Source organism: Micrasema longulum, unplaced genomic scaffold, assembly GCF_059751315.1.
Source record: "Micrasema longulum isolate JH-2025_06_02 unplaced genomic scaffold, ASM5975131v1 h1tg000055l, whole genome shotgun sequence".
NCBI lineage: Eukaryota > Metazoa > Arthropoda > Insecta > Trichoptera > Brachycentridae > Micrasema > Micrasema longulum.
In genome coordinates this window covers 152883-169992 of record NW_028277262.1, presented here as the reverse complement: position 1 = coordinate 169992, position 17110 = coordinate 152883, and the positions used below count along the sequence as shown (strand labels likewise).

The 17110-nt window shown below is 30.3% G+C and overlaps 1 protein-coding gene across 1 annotated transcript in view; it reads right to left on the bottom strand.

The window, feature by feature from the left end:
- The window catches only part of LOC148285139 (uncharacterized), a 165636-nt gene that overhangs the window by 7431 nt on the left and 141095 nt on the right, over window positions 1–17110 (bottom strand). Inside the window, exon 4 of the mRNA XM_088229722.1 lies at window positions 7056–7205. Coding sequence (XP_088085848.1) covers window positions 7056–7205 — 150 coding nt within the window. The remainder of the gene's footprint in view (window positions 1–7055; window positions 7206–17110) is intronic.

Below are 17110 nucleotides of genomic sequence, written 5' to 3'. Positions count from 1 at the left end.
GGCAATAAGTCCGCCATTTAGCTGTGTATACCTTTGTTATTATTTTTGTATGTATGATATTGTATATTATTGTACATGATGGTTATTATTATTATTATGTATTTTGTTTTTACTATGTATTTTACTAGGTTTTTAATACGTTTTTACTATATTTTTTACAAAATTGATTTACTACACATTTTACTACGTTTTTTAAATTATGTATTTTACTACGTTTTTCAGAATATTTTCACTATGTCTGATACTTTTGTTTTTATTGTTTCAATGTATTGATTCCTGTTTTTTGTATTTTTTTTTACTAGCTGAGAACGGAGTTAATAACCTTAGTTATATAGTCAAAGCAACTTTGCATAAATGTATAATTTTATGTAAGTACATATATAAAACTATAATAAATAAAAAAGAAATGAAAAATAATGCTTTTATAAACACATTTAAGATTATGGTATTAAACTATTGGGGATTAAAAATTAACATATGAAACGTGTAATCCTATTGTATTTTTTGGCGTTATTTCGAAAGGCTGACGGTCATGTACGAGTATTTTGTCCGTTGCAAAGTAATGTATAGTGTGCAATATTGCAAACGTGAGGATTTCCATTAGCCAATCCCTGCAGTTTGATGAGATGACGTTTCATAGGAAGTTCCCGCAAAGTATTATGGGATTATCACAGTGACCAACAGTGATTCGGCATTTCACCGCAGCAGAGTAATGGGGAAGAGTAACAATATCCACATTTCTGTAATCATCTCATGCCGGCCGCCTGCTAATGCGAACTAATCAACTAACTCGTGAAGCAGGGGCGTGCGGAGACAGATCGTCGCTTCAATTCGCTTTTGCCCAACAGTCCAAAACACTAATCTGCAGAAATAGAGCTATAAAGTTTTTTTTACGAAATAGGCATAAATAACAACCACCACAACTTGAGACAAAATTCGAAAAAGCCCCTTAAACAATTTTTTTTTTTAACTTTAATTTTATAAATAAAGACTTTCTCAGAACTCGTGCCTGTTGGACGAAAAACGAACTAAAGCGACGAGATGTAAAAATATTCTTAAAAAATACAAAAAACAGTGTTCAAACATAAAAACAAGTAAAATGGCATGTTCATTGTTGTGAATTATCATGCAATATATTACCGGCTCTCGTATGAAGATATTGAGACTATTTTTCTAGAGTTTTTGGATCGATTTTCACAGCTCAAAACGTGATTTTTCTCAGGTTTGAGTGTTTGTTATTTGCTGTAATTTTCTACTAAAATTTTTGAGGTTCTTGACATGTTTTGTAAGAAAATAAATCATACAGGAGATTAAAAAAACTTATACCAACAAGTTTATATTTATTAAAAGGGGAGTTTTTACATTTGAATATTTCATAGTCCCTGGACTGCTACCTTAAGCGTAAGACTGATCATCTTACCTTCATGTAACAAAAATGATCAAAATACGCTGCGATTTGTGTACCAATGCAGTGCTCTATGCACCATTAGATGCGGAAAGGGAATGCTGATGATGATGATACCAACGAGAATATTACCAAATTAAAATATGCATAATAATTCTGAAACAAGACAAAGCAGCCAAGACTAATAAACCAAATACTGAAATTTCCACAAGATATTAAATCAAATCCAGATTACACGGTAAAAAATATAAAAAGCTAAAACAGAGAAACTAAATAATATGTAACAATATTTTTGACTGTTTGTACCGCAAAACAAGGAATAAGGAAATATAAAGTTTTTTTAACATTTTAAAAGTAATAAAGGTCTATTAAATACTGTCCAGTAATTTTTTTTTCGCTAATTATTACTAGCCTAAAAAATATTTTTAATTTGTAATTTTTAATTTCCGCAAAAACGGTCATTCCATTGGCCACGCCCTTAATACGTCACGATTCATGTTTATTTGTTCCTGGCATTCAAATTTGTTTAGAACATTGTCACGAATCTTGACGTTCCAATTGTCAAGGCCAAACATGCTGCGTTATTCTAGCGACGTATTTTTATTGAAGTTCTTTATTAAATTTACGTATGAAAACATTTCTCCACGGTATCCATATTGATTTTAAAAATTAAATATTCTAAATCCATTTAATATATTTTTATCGGTATTCGTAGTATGTGATAGTGAAATAAAATGTTAGCCATGTTATTTAAAAAATAGCCCAGTCTGTAAGTAGCATGCTTGTAAACTAACCCGTCATCTTCTTATTTACTTAAAAAAGTAACAATTTCATGATAAACAATTAGTATTATAATAAAAACTACAGTAATACTAATTATTTGATTAAATTTAAATCGCTTGCAAGTATGGTACACCACTGGGAGACAGTAATGGCATTTATTCCGACATCTTGTGGTAATAATATTATGATGGCTTATGCCATTATTAGACACGCAAATAACGCGAACATTATGGAAATGTCGACGATATTTGCAGATTATGTGTTTTTAACATGTCTCGATTGCAAAAGATAATTCGGAACATTGCGTAATCTGTAAATACTGGTGTTTGTTCTGCTATTGCAGACGAGTAATTGAAAATCTATATTTAGAAATTAAGCGGAAAAAACAAGTGGACGATAGAAATGTGTAATCGCGAGGCGATATATTAGAAATTAATTATTAACTAATCGTATTTTCATTTCCAATAACATTTGAAAGGGGACAATAAATTAAGCTCGTAATGATGTTTCCTTTTGCAATCGTCGGGATTTTGTTGATTCTTCATACGCAACCTCTAATATGAAATTCAAAACTTCTTCATTAAAATTATGTAAACATAATACAAACACGGACGCACTGGGTCTAATAAAAGCACATATTATTATCCAAGAGTAAGCCTGTTGAATTTAAATTTGATAGCTGAATTTGTATATCAAAAAATCGGGTTGTGGTCCTGTGGCTAGTGTCTCGGACTCACGGACCGAAGGTCCGCGGTTCGAATCCCACTCTACCCCAACTCGATTCCATTTTCTAATAATGAGTTATTTACAACTCGTTGAAAATGGCCCTCAAAATTAAATATTTGGGTAAATCATAAGAACGCAAATATTTCTTTCCACTAAAAAAAAAAAAAAAAAAAAAAAATTAAACATTTTATCTATGACAAGAAACTCTTTATTTAGACAGCCTTTATCCAACTTTGTTATTTAAAAAAAAAACAAAAAAAAAATAGTGCGGAGAAGAGTATGCTTAAGGAAGTGAAAGGATATGTTTTTACGGGCGTGATTTAAATATTTAAATTTGTCGCAACAGAGAGAAAACATTTTTAGAATTTACAGGGCTTATGACCTGTCATTGGCTGGTTTAACTGGTTCACTGTGTAACGTAACATTCACCATGTTTGAACATCCGCATTTCCTCAACTCTTCCATCTGTTGACTTTTGTGAACTAAAAGAGCTGAAACCTTTATCATGTTGGTCAGATTTTAAACAAATTTAAATATGAACAACTCCCCTGGGAGAAAATTTAGCCAGTCTGCAAGCATTTGGACATACTCAAAACATTGGTGATTTAAATAGTTTATTTTAAAAACTATCATAATAATTACCAATTTTTAATTTAGGAAACAAGAGTTCTTATTTTATTTATTTAACAGTAAAAATTACTGCTTTAACTCAAAACTAATGACATGCCTTCACAAATTATATAATGTTAAGTCTTATCTGTTTATCATTTTAGTAACATTTAAGTAACCGAATGATCGGCAGTTAGAAAACAATCATTACTTAATTAGGCAAATGGTTAAATAAATGTCTTTACTAAATTAGGACTAAGCGTAACAGTTTATGCAATCAATTATTCGAAGAAATAAACAAATTAGTTTGCAATCATCTTCCATGATGGCACCCAGGCACGAAATAAAACGATCGGGCGTCTTGATACAATCTATTGTACAGGTATTAGATAAGTGTTGCAGTTCCCAGGTAATCGTCGGAACCATTCCCCTGACAAGCAATAATAATTGTTATCGCAGTCGGCTGTGCGGAATATTATTATAATTGACAGGAGACCCAAGGAGTCGGCCCACGCCTAGCAGTTTGTGCTCGGTACAAACATACTGGGGCTAATTTGAATACGCCTGGAATATCGTATTACGCAACATGCATAGCACAGTCTACACATTAATAAATATGTAGCTATCGACGAAGTTTCGATTTGGATTTCGGCCAAAAATTAGCCGAAACCTGCAGTCGGCATGTGTCGGATTACGTTCGGCTGTACTCGGGTTTTTATATCCAGATTCATATATATGATATTCATGTATATGATATATTTGATAAATTTTAATATAGAATCACTACAAAAAAAGCGCCTTACATGTGATTTAATTTTTCTTTTCAAAATTCTAAATAATATGGTTGATTCGCCGTATCTTTTACAAAATATTGGTTTCCGTTGTCCTCTTTGCTATACCAGATTAAATTCACTCTTTTATATACCAACTTGTAAAAACAATTATACCTCGAATTAATTCATTAGACGTACCTTTAGAAATTATAATGGACGCAGTATTGATGTATTTTTAACTGCACGTTGCATTTATACAGAAAATTTCTTCATGGGGTTGATTATTTGGGATAGTTGCTGAATGTACATCTTGAGTGGTTTATGCTATGTGTATGTGCCGCATGTAATGTATATGTTTGTGTATGTTTTATATGTGCGTTCATGTGTGTGTGCGTGGATGGTTCGGAGTGTGCATTCGGTGTTTTTATTTATTTAAATTTATTACCAACGATAACCTCCATGGAAAACGCAAATGTTAACAATTGTTCTTCTCTCACTTGAATTTCTTATTTATTTATTTTTTTGTCACATTTAATGTTTACATCTTTTGCATAATTTAAGAAAACTTAATTGTTTTTTATGTTAAAAATGGTTGTTTTTAATACTTATTATGTATGACTGTATGTTTTCTGAATAAATTAAATTTAAAAAAATAAAAAAATATGCTCAATTGGATTGTTGTCCATTTAAATAATTAGTTATTGTATTACTATTTTTCGAGATGAAAATATATAAAAAATGACTGATTTGGTCATTTGTTGACTACATTTAGTAGTTCTAAGAACCTTCGTATTTTTATTTTGGTAATTCCTTTATTTATTTATTTTTTATTCTTTAGTTTTTTTTACATTTTAAACAATAATTAGAAATAAAAATTATATGACCTCACTTTATCAAGTTAAAGTTAAAGCTCCTATAGCGTCCATCGAAAAACTGGTGCATATAAGTTATATGTATTAGATAGCATAACAACGAACCAAAAAGCATTAAAAATAAACAAAATTACTAATTATATACACAATGAAATAAAAGCATTTATGCTTTTATTTAAATGTGTATTTTATCAAATACTTATTTTAATAAACTCGCATCGTAAGGTTTATCAATAAAAACGTCTAACTTTGGGCGTTTCGAATTGACTTTTAACTTATTTAAATATGTTTCGGTTTTAGTTTTGGCTGAAACTAGAACAGAAACCGAAATTCGGGTTCAGTTTTGGCTGAAAATCTTGTTTCGGTTAGTTGCAAAAAATGAATGAGGAAGTTTAGAGATAATTGGTAATAATGTGTTTTTGGCTAGTAAAATAATGTATATTTGACTGTCGTAGAACAGAGTTACTTACCCTAGTTAGACAACCAAAGCAACTTTATGCTTAAATAACCAGATAAAATAAAAAAGCTACAAATAGCTGTTTGTTTTAAATCTTTAAGTACAAAAATATATGTAATTTGGTTAACTAACTAATAAAAGCAATATCATCCGGTCAACCAAAAAAACATACTGGTCAAAATAAAAATTGATCAAAAATTTTTTTTTTAAATATATAAATACACAACTAATTGTAATAATAGTTGTTTTTTAGTGGGCAAATAAAGTTAGCAGGTGTACTTTTTTTTTGATTTAATAAACATATGTATATTTAGGATAAACCAAAATATTTCCATTTTGGGGGCAATTTTCAACGAGTTGTAGATAACTCACAATTAAAAAATGTAAAAACATATTAAAATGACTTATGATGAAGATATCCACATTAAATGATGAGGAATGTGGGAACAGGAAATGAGTTTTGAAGAAGACAGGAAGAGGATCCAGGAAAGGGAAAGAAAAAAAAATAACGAAAGTAAAGGGAGGTCAGGGTTCTAAGGATACATAATTTATTTTGAAATTGAAACATTTAGATAAATCATAAAAACATGAATTTATCCGTCAATCGACCCTCCGGGCCTCAGTTGATCAGCTCTTCAAGCCTCATCTGAGAGACCGTACTTTTTTTCACGTCTTTGAGATCTTTCTTCGTCTTTTTGGTTACCCTTGCATTGACAACATAATAATAAGTAAAGAAAATATAACCATTTCTACAGTGCCGTTTTCGCGAGTGACCACATCAAGGACGCTGTAAATTCTATTTAAAAAAATCATCTTAGGCTAAATCTGAATTGTAATAAACTGTCAATTTTTAATATGTAAATTTCGATGTAATATCATTTTGTGGTAGCATTAATCCCTTTGTTGAGAACGCTACTTTAAAACGATCAAAGACCCCCATATTAAAAACCGTGATTAAATAGATAATTATACTATCCATATTTAAATCAGCGATACCACATCTCCAACTCATCACATTTATTGAAATAAAAACATTTATTTGTTGCAAAATAAATTCGTCGCTTGCCCGCTCGTCAAATCGACGATATTAAAAACTGGGTCCCGATTTCAATGGGAAGTTAACATTTATATTCAATTTTATCTACAACGTAAAATTAAGTTTTCTGTATGAAAAGCAGAATATGCACACATTTGTTTCTTCTAAACATGTTCAATTATGGGTTACTTACGAAGATACTTGCAATTTTCATGCAAATATACTTATTTTCATACATAAATATCGGTTATTCTTTATAGATCGTCGAAGATAACTCTGTTAACTTCCGTCAGTTAATATCAAATTGATTTTGGTACAGACATAACATCTACAAATCGCCTGGAGAAAAATAATTATTATAGATCCGAATATTTATTTTAAAAAAGTGTGTTACCATATCGTTTATAGGGTATGCTGGGTACATGGGCCCGTGGTGGGAGTAGAGTAGGGGTGGCTGGGGGCCCGCTGGCATCATGGGAAGGGTGGCGTACCCCATACGGGCGGGGGGCACGGGAACCATCGTCATTTGTAATGGTCGGCTTAGCTAAAAGAAAAAAACAAACATGGTCAATCAATAAAAAAGGAAAGGTATTTTTATTTTGATATTTTTTAACGTTTAAAACGCTTTATATACATTTTACAGTGATAAAATACAGCTGCACAAACAACATAGGTTTATATAGTTAGACATTACACATTGTATAAAAAAAATAAGAAAATAAAACAGAAAAAAAGTATCAAGAACATCATCATCTTCTTCATGCTCCTTTCCTCACCCAGTGGTGCATAGGGCATGCATAGGGCAATCATCGGTTAGATGAAGGTAATGATATTCAGGACTTTTGCCTGAGAGTAGCCATCAAGTGGGAAAACACTCGTCCAGGGTTGTGGTATTATTTTCCACACAGAACTGTATTCTTCATCCACATGGACAAAGTCAGTATTAACATATTTAAAAAATAATACAGAATGAAAAAAACGAAAGAAGGATTATACAATAATATTTTTTTAAGCTAAACAATCGTAAAATAAATTGTCCAAAAATTTGGTGAAAAAAATCCCATTTTAATAAATAAACTACTATAAAAAACGAAATAAATAAACAAAGCCGTGTAAAATGATTAAGATACAAATCAGCTTAAGATTAGGGAATAATGAATTTTAACGAATATTTGTTAAATATTTATGATTTTTTAATGCTACCAAAATTTAATGTCGGCCTCATGGTGTAGTGGTCAGCGCGTTTGCCTACCATGCAAGAGGTCTCGGATTCGATGTCTGATATGGTTGACATAAAATATTTATTTAAAAATGTGTTTTTAAGGTGGAATATTTCATGGCACCAGGGCCCAGATTACAATGGGAATTTAACAGAGTTATCTTCGACTGTCTATAAAGAAAAACCGATATTTGTGTACGAAAATGAGTATATTTGCATAAACATTTAAAGTATCTTCGTCGTTAATCTATAAATAATTGAACATGTTTAGAAGAAAAAAATGTATGCTTTTCACACAGAAAACTTAATTTTACTTTGTAGATAAAATTGAAGATAAACGTTAACTTCTAATCGTAATCAAGGCCCTGGACTGGTACCTGAAGCGTAAGGCTGATCATCTTACCTTTGTGTAAAAAAAATGATCAAGATACACTGCAATTAGTGTACCAATGCAGTGCCCTATGCACTATTAGGTGCGGAAAGGGAATGATTATGCATCTAGCTTGGAAGCTTTTGCTACTGTTGCTTATAGCAGAAAATACAAAAAACGGTAGATCAAAATTCGCTTTATTTATTAGATTTATCTTGGAGATAATTTTCCTCTTCCCGTTCGAAGTCATACCAATAAAGTTTATAATGAATGTTCTGTAATAAACACTGCTCGTTATCTCATATCATTACGCAGATGCTTTTGCATTGGCAGAAATAAAAACCTATTAATCTTGCCACGTACACTCGATTATTACCACCAAATAAATTCTAGGATGCCGCCATTTGCCTCAGCAAGAAAGGGACGCGTATCATAAACATTAATTTGAAAGTTTTCTAGCTATTTTTCTAATTGCGAGAGTTATTTTTTTTTCAGTCGCGTTATTTTTCTAAGCTAAGTTATATCCCCGGACTTAAAAAATATTAAAACACAGCGAACCTGCTGCAAATTATATTGAGAAATACGGGTTCTGGTCCAGTGGCTAGTATCTCGGACTCACGTGGTTCGAATCCCACTCTACCCCAATTTGATAACCATTTTCTAATAGTTAAGAGTTATTTACAACTCGTTGAAAATGGCCGTCGAAATTAAATATTTGGGTAAATCATAAGAACGCAAATATTTATTTTCATTAAAAATTAAAAAAAAGAAGTCTCATAATGAAAGAACCAATAATAATAATGGTTTTTTAACAAAAATTATAACTTCTTTATCTACTACATACGTACTTAGGTAATAGATTTCTCTGGATTATGTCTAGTCTGTCTAACTAGGTACAACCTGTTTTACGGCAAACATTTTTATCCAAAAATAAACAATCACATGACTACCTACTAGTTATTTTATTATAAAGTTATACAATATATATACCATTTATTATTACAGAATGTTTTTTAGTAAGTTTTCCGATTTTTCTCTACCTATATCCAGCAACCATTTTATTACAGATTTGTTTAATTGAATTCGGGTCATGATTTTGTAATGTATTAAGATACTGAAAATACAAATTATTAGAGTCTTGCTGAACATTTGACGTTTGGATATGCATTTGTCTGCCTCTGAGGTACAGATTTATATAAAAATATCCGATATACGCAGAGTTTCAGGGTCACACCGTCAATTTTTTAGAGGAACATTCCTAATGGTAAACTTATAAAATATCCTACTTATTTTTTATTAATAACTCGTTGTTTTAAATTAAATTATTCACTTTATTTTGAATCTTCAAGCTATTTCAAATAGGACACACATAATCATATTCTTATAATAATTCTTATAATAATAACAATGTAAATATATTTCATTTAACACATATTTCTTGACCTTCTGTTTGAATGAAAAAAAAATTCTCAATAAAGTTTATTTCCCATATCATAGTATTTTTTCTCTGCCTTACATATATTTACCTTTTCTTTAGTATAGTGTTCACGTTCATGTTGGCTTTGATATTTTTTTTCATAATTTCTGTGTTAAAAAAAAGAATAATATTACACACAAATAGACATACGTTAATAAGAGAACATGCATGTATTATGTTTGTACTATTTTAAGACTAAATAAAAAAATATATATCATCCTCTTGTCAAATATTATTTGCTTAAATGTACTTTTGATTCATTTACATAAACCTTATAGTTTTTAATCGGTTTTTTTTCAAAATAATTCTTAGAGCTTTGTTCTGTTATATGGTGAAATTTTCTTGATTTGGCGATTATTCAGTATAAATATCAAATTTCGTTTTTGCTCTCCTGTAAATCTCGCAAAATGCAGTTTCGATAGTATACGTAGGGACCGTCGTGCATCGAAACGTTTCTGAATATACCGGCGATTTAGCAGCTTTCTGCTTTCTATTTATTAACATTTAATTCATTATGTTATTATACATTATATTCACTGTACATTTCGTAATGGGTGAAATAACTCGTAAAGTAATGCTGTCTACATTTTAAAATAAATTATAAATATCAGCAATAAATAACATGATATATATCGTGATATATGTCGGTGATACATAATATCCTTCGAATCCTGATTCGAAGGATATGTATCACAAAAGCTTATTAATTATTAATCTAAAAAAATGATATTTAAAAGCAGGCGTAGTACGCAAGAATAGCTTCTCCACAATACAGCAACAGAAACTGCAATCAGCTTCCTTTGTAATAAATCACGATTATTAATACATAATTGTAAGTCTCGCGTTTAACAGAAATCTTTGATTAACTCCGAGATAGCAAAGAATAATAGAGCCAGGCCGATACCATCGGATCTTGGTGCTATGCAGGTGTGTCTACTTATTCACCGATAGACGTTTGCTGAAAATTTAATAGCCACAGCATTTAATAACTACATATGGTGTTCAGAAACCCTGTAGCCTGTAGTTACTCGTTCCTGTATAAAGCTCAACACCGCACAGCGCATTTCTGCGTAGTGATATAGTGATCGGTGAACTGGCCCAACCCTATTATAAATTTTCCTCCCAAGATCGAAGCTGATGCTATGAACTTGTAATTATACAGTTAGAAGCGAAATGCCGGGTGTGTTTCTTGATATTATAGTTCACGGTGCGCAAATGCCAATTGGATATTATAGTTAAAAAAATAATCATTAATGTATGTATAATAATTACAATTTAGTAATTCGACGTTAAGGCAGATTTACATTAAGTCAGTAATTAATATTAATAATAAATTTCCACAATTTTTATAGCGCCGTTTTCGTGAGTAATCACTTCAAGGGTGCCGTACATTATACTTAAATAAAAAAATAAGGTCTATCTACAGGCCAACTCTTAATTACTATTTACTAACAGACAAATTTTACAAATCATGTAATACACATAATATGGTACTTCAAACAATTACATCTAAAAAGTAGCACTTTTAGTGTCAGGAAACGATTTCACAAATAGACAAGTTTTAAATTTTTTTCTGAAAAGGGATTCAGTTGCACAATTTTGAACTTCTGAAGGCAGAGCATTCCACGCCAAAGGTCCGGCTATTGCAAAAGCCCTATCGTCAAATTTAGAATTCTGGTTGCGTGAATGAGGTTGTATCACCTTCCCTACAGCAGAACAGGAGGCCGAGCGGAGAGTAAGGCTCCAATCTGCCAGCTCGTCCGGAACGCAGAGGAAGAGGAGCCGTGTTGTACATTAACTTTACATTAACTTTACATTAACTTTACATTAACTTTACATTAACTTTACATTAACTTTACATTAACTTTACATTAACTTTACATTAACTTTACATTAACTTTACATTAACTTTACATTAACTTTACATTAACTTTACATTAACTTTACATTAACTTTACATTAACTTTACATTAACTTTACATTAACTTTACATTAACTTTACATTAACTTTACATTAACTTTACATTAACTTTACATTAACTTTACATTAACTTTACATTAACTTTACATTAACTTTACATTAACTTTACATTAACTTTACATTAACTTTACATTAACTTTACATTAACTTATTAAGTTACTGACTTCAAACAGAAGGCAAGTCAGTGCTGACTCAGTACAGCTATCGAATAAATTGATTTCGCCTCAGTACAGCGCTGTCGCGTCAGTGCTGGCTTCAACATTCCCGGTGTTTATTTTTGAAGTCAGTCCGCTCCCCTTGCAACCCGCGCCAGCGTAATGACATCGTCTAAATACTAAAATCAGTAGTTGGTCAGTCGCTGACGAAGCGTTGTAAGGTGTCGTTGCGTCCGTTGTGTCGAAAATAGTAGCGAAAGATGCTGTGCAAATTAAGCGAAACCGAAAGCATAAAATTGGTTCAATTGTATTACGAATATGTTATTATTATCTATTTTTACCCGTCAATATTTTATTTATTTAACTTCATCTATATTTTAAGATATACCCACCTGTTCCTTATTTTTTTTTTTCGGTTTTATTTTTTACACAACATGTTAGCGTGATCATTGTGTAAAACCACGGTGTATAATATGTATTATACATGTAAACATTTTACGCTTTTTTTCTTCGTTAATCTACTGTATATTATTTGAAGTATTTATATCTACACCGTGTCGTGCCGTGTATTAATGTAAATGAATATTTTTTCCCCGTAAATCGTTAGTTTATCACATAATTATTTTTTTTTATTGCTCAATATCATATATTTTTGTATTGAAAGGCTTATGTCGGATATTGTCATGTTTCCTCACGGCTATATTGCAATTACACAAATGGTAGCAAAAACAGTGTTTGCGTGTATTAAATTCATTTCCACAAATCTGTTTACGTTATGGTATTTTATATTAATTCAATCGAGGCAAATACATCAGATACTGAAATAATACAAAAAATTACTAGACAAAACTAAACAAAAGACCCAGGCAAACTTTTCAATGGGCGTAAAAAATATAATTACCAACAATAGAGTATAAATGAAAAATGATATATTGTTTTTGCAAAATTAATGTAATGATCCGTGAGGGTTGATAAATTCGTTTCATTTAAAAATAAAAATAAACTTCAATCAAAAATATTTAAACATTTTTTTTAGAAAAAAAGAATCACTCTGACAACCTTCATACAAATCACTAAAAGATAATTTCCATAATCATTCAATTAATACATCTTATTTAACTCTCCCTTTCCGGTGATGTGTATCTAGTACACATTGCACCTAGGTGAAGATTTTCGGTATTCCTTCGTTATAAATTTACGAATCGGTTAAAATGTTTTGTTATTAAACAATTAATGCTCACTGGGAACAAATAAAGCATTTTATCAAAAATCGGAGATAAATCACCAATACAATGGAATGTTTACCAATGTGTCGAATGTGTTGAATGTTGCCGAGTACGTAGTAAAATAGTAATCTTAATATAAAATTGTCTCACACACTCTTTACGTCTCATTCTCGATTATACAGGTATACTCGGGAGTGAGATAGACAATTTCACGTGTCACACGCGCGAACAGCAAAGTTTCTAGTACTTCTCCCGGACGCCAGTTAGTAGCTATGCGACTTTCGTCGAGGGCGGCTATTTCGCCCGCACTGGAAGCATCAGCTATGATTTTTTTTTAAAGGTTTTTAACAATTAGATTAAAAATATGATCACTTTTGACTTAAACTATGAATAATGTAATCAATTGCATATGAATATGACATTTTTCCGATTTCAAATCTCTAATTTTTTGCATGTGTAATGACTACACAGCACCGTAACGCGCGGATGTTTTTGGGACAGTAAGTGAAAGGTTAATAAATAAATTAGAACTAATAAACAGCAAAAAAGTCTTATTTACAAAATACTAGAAAAATAGTTGACGGACGCAAAATGAGTATAAATCCCAACAAGTATTCGCTGTATATAAATTATCGAAATAATTTTTCAATTAATTTACCTATCTTCTATAATATTATGAGCTAAATATTTTCGCGTTTCTACAAACTGAATACACAATTTTATACATAAAATCACCCTTTCTACGCGTTGCTAGCGAGTCAGACTCTGAACATATCTACTATGTACGAATATAGTATTTCACTTCTTGGTAAACGTATCAGGGTATAAGGAATGATTTTATCAAACAGTCAATCTAAAGTTTTATACATCTATTTGATTTCAACTCCAACTACTTGTTCATTTCAAGATTACAAGTCTTTACGACGTAGTAAAGTCAGTAAAGCAGAATGTATTATTTTGCGTGTTTTCCAACCACTTTAGAAACGCCTACATTCCGAAATATTATTATGTAAAATATTTTAATAGAAATGAAAACAAAATTGATTGATTCCAAAACTCTCTTTTTATCATGTCACATGATATTTGTCTTACAATTATTCTTAATGTTATATGTAAATATGTAGGTATATGTGTGTATGACTGAATGTTATTATTATATATGGATTCTTAAGACACATAGCTATTTGATTGTTTTATTCCTTTAAGATAAAAATCAAACGAATAAAATATTTAACGAAATAATCTTAAATTTGATTAATTACTTTCTACGACTGACTTAGATATTCTTTTATATATTTAGATAAAAATGTTAACCGTACGCCTCTAAATGATAAATAATAACAGCGTGTAGAGTTTATGGCATCCGATAAGTTCCGATTAAAACCAGAAGCAGCGGAGATCTTCAGATAAAAGTTATATCTGAACAAAATCAACGTTTTATTACAAAACCCTTTCACCGCCTGTAGCGTTGTTAAAACATACAGAAATTGGATACGCAAGTAAGAGTTATCGTAATTATTACAATTTATTTTTAGAATGAGTTTTTTATAAAAATTTAAACAAGTGTTGCACCAGAGAAAGGTATTGATATTTAAAATAAAAGGAGATTTATATAAAAAATACTGCATTTTAAAATTGTTTAATGTAGGTAAAAAGAAAAGAAAATGTATGATGAATGTATATTAGGGTGGGCCAATATTTTTTTTCTTCGAATTTTAAAATAAAAAGGATCTAAAAGGTTGCCTTTTGGATTACTCGGAATGCAAAAAAAAAACAAAAAAAATATTTTATACTACTTTTACTAACCGGCTGTCATTTCGTATTTAAGTAAGAAAATAAAAGTCTAATAAAATTTTATAATGTGCATTAAACTTAATTAAATAAGTATCTAAGGGCGTGAGTTGCACTTCGTTTTGTATTAAATGAGTAGCATTGTTTTAATGAGCCATTGTTTTCGTCAACATTGGCCAAGCGCTCAACGGAATCAGTTCCGCGGAGTGTAAACTTTTTGCATTTTGGTAGTTTTAAAACGTGTTCGAATTTGTATCGTGTTTAAGTTACATCTTTACTGACAAAAAAATAATTTTATCAATATTGATATTTAACAAAATATTCAGACAGTTATAAACTTTAAACCTCGGTTGAGGGCCAAAAGTAGCATGGAATATTATTGTTAGTAATTTTTATGCTCAATGTGATCCAAAATGCAACTTTTTAGACCCCTTTCACTTTGATGTCTAAAAAAATTCTACCCACTCTAATGTATATGAAAGAATAATGAAAATGATACGAACGAATTTCAGAAGTGCCATGTTTACTGAAGTAATTTAAAAGTTTAACTTATGTACTCGTATATACAGCTATGTACAATCTATTAAAATCTTTATGAAACATTTGCTTACGTGTGCGTGGCCGAACGATTTCAAATAAAATATTCTAGTGTGCCCACTAACACAAACGATATTTGTTTGTTTACTTGGTTTCCTACAGGCACTAACATATTAACATTTAATAATATTCGAACGCGCTGCAGATAGTGTGAAAAAACATTCGTTTGTACGCTAGCATGGTATCACTATTGCTCTTCCGCACCGAATGGCGCATAGAGCACTGCATTGGTTTACAAACAGCAGCATAATTTAATAAAATGTTACATAAAGGTAAGATGATTAGTCTTACGCTTCAGGTGCCAGTCCTGGGACAGTAAAATATTTATTAGTATTAGTAGAAAAATTTCTTTTTTTTTTATTTTCTTCTACGTATTTTAGAAAAAGTATTACTGTTGGCGTATCTTTTCTTTAAAAGTATATTAATTTAATACGTTTAAAAAAAACCCCTTTTTAAAAAAAATAATTAATAAAGTTACATAAATGATACATGTTCATGTTTAAATTACAATCTACTTTTATATACTTAGTATAGCGAGTATAAGTGTTGTTATGATTTATATTCTGGTTTTCAGACCATTTCCTAAAACACTGCAAATAACTTGTGCTGGAAAAATAGGAATCGAATTATAATTTATTACTCCATTCGATTTTCTCTTATTTATAGTAGAGTGGGATTCAAATCTTGTAAACCTCGAAAACAAAGTAATTAATGAATTATTTAAGTATTTAAAAATATTTATTGCCAAATACAAAGGACTCAAAATATAAAACAATTTTTTAAACATAAATAATTGCAAATATAAATAGTGGAGCGAGGGATTATTTCGAAAAATATATTTAGTCTAATAAACGTATTAGGTAATTTATTAATATATTGAGTTTTTTTACTGACATTTCTTGGTGGGACAGCATTTTAATTATAATAATAAAAATACTTTATAGTTTTATTCCACTTTTATTTATAATTATTTTATAAATATATAATAAGTAAACTTATTATGAATATTCTTATGTATTACATTGCTTTATATTTGTTTTTAATTATACATTTTACTATAGTATTTATGTTGAAGTAACATTATGAATACTAAGCACACAAACAGTTTATACTTTATATTTATATAATAATGATTATTAAAATCCTATATTTAGTTAGCTGTGCATTTATAATTAAGAAGTTTTTTTTTGTTGTTGTTATATTAGTATAAAAGTATTTATTAGTTTATTGTACATTATTTGAGACATAAGTCCCAAAACTCCATGGGACTAAAAGTCCTGTGTTGAGATGCGACGAGCTATTAGTTAACATAGACACATGAGTATATCACCACAAATATAGGATCAGAAACACAAATATTTAAAAAAAAAACATATATATGGCACACCAATATGGTAAACAGTAAACTCAAACATTCAGATAATCATCAAGGAGTTTCCCACTCAAATCCCCCGCACTTAGGAAAATCCAGTCCTTAACTCCTCTTAATAGTGTTTGTCCTTGAGAGCTTAATACGCTCTTCCAAAATATTGAATACTCTCGGTGCGATACATGAGAGATGTCTTTGAGCAAAAGTCGTACGTGTTTTGGGTATGACATAATTCGTGCTCTTAGAACAGGCCGAGCCATGTTA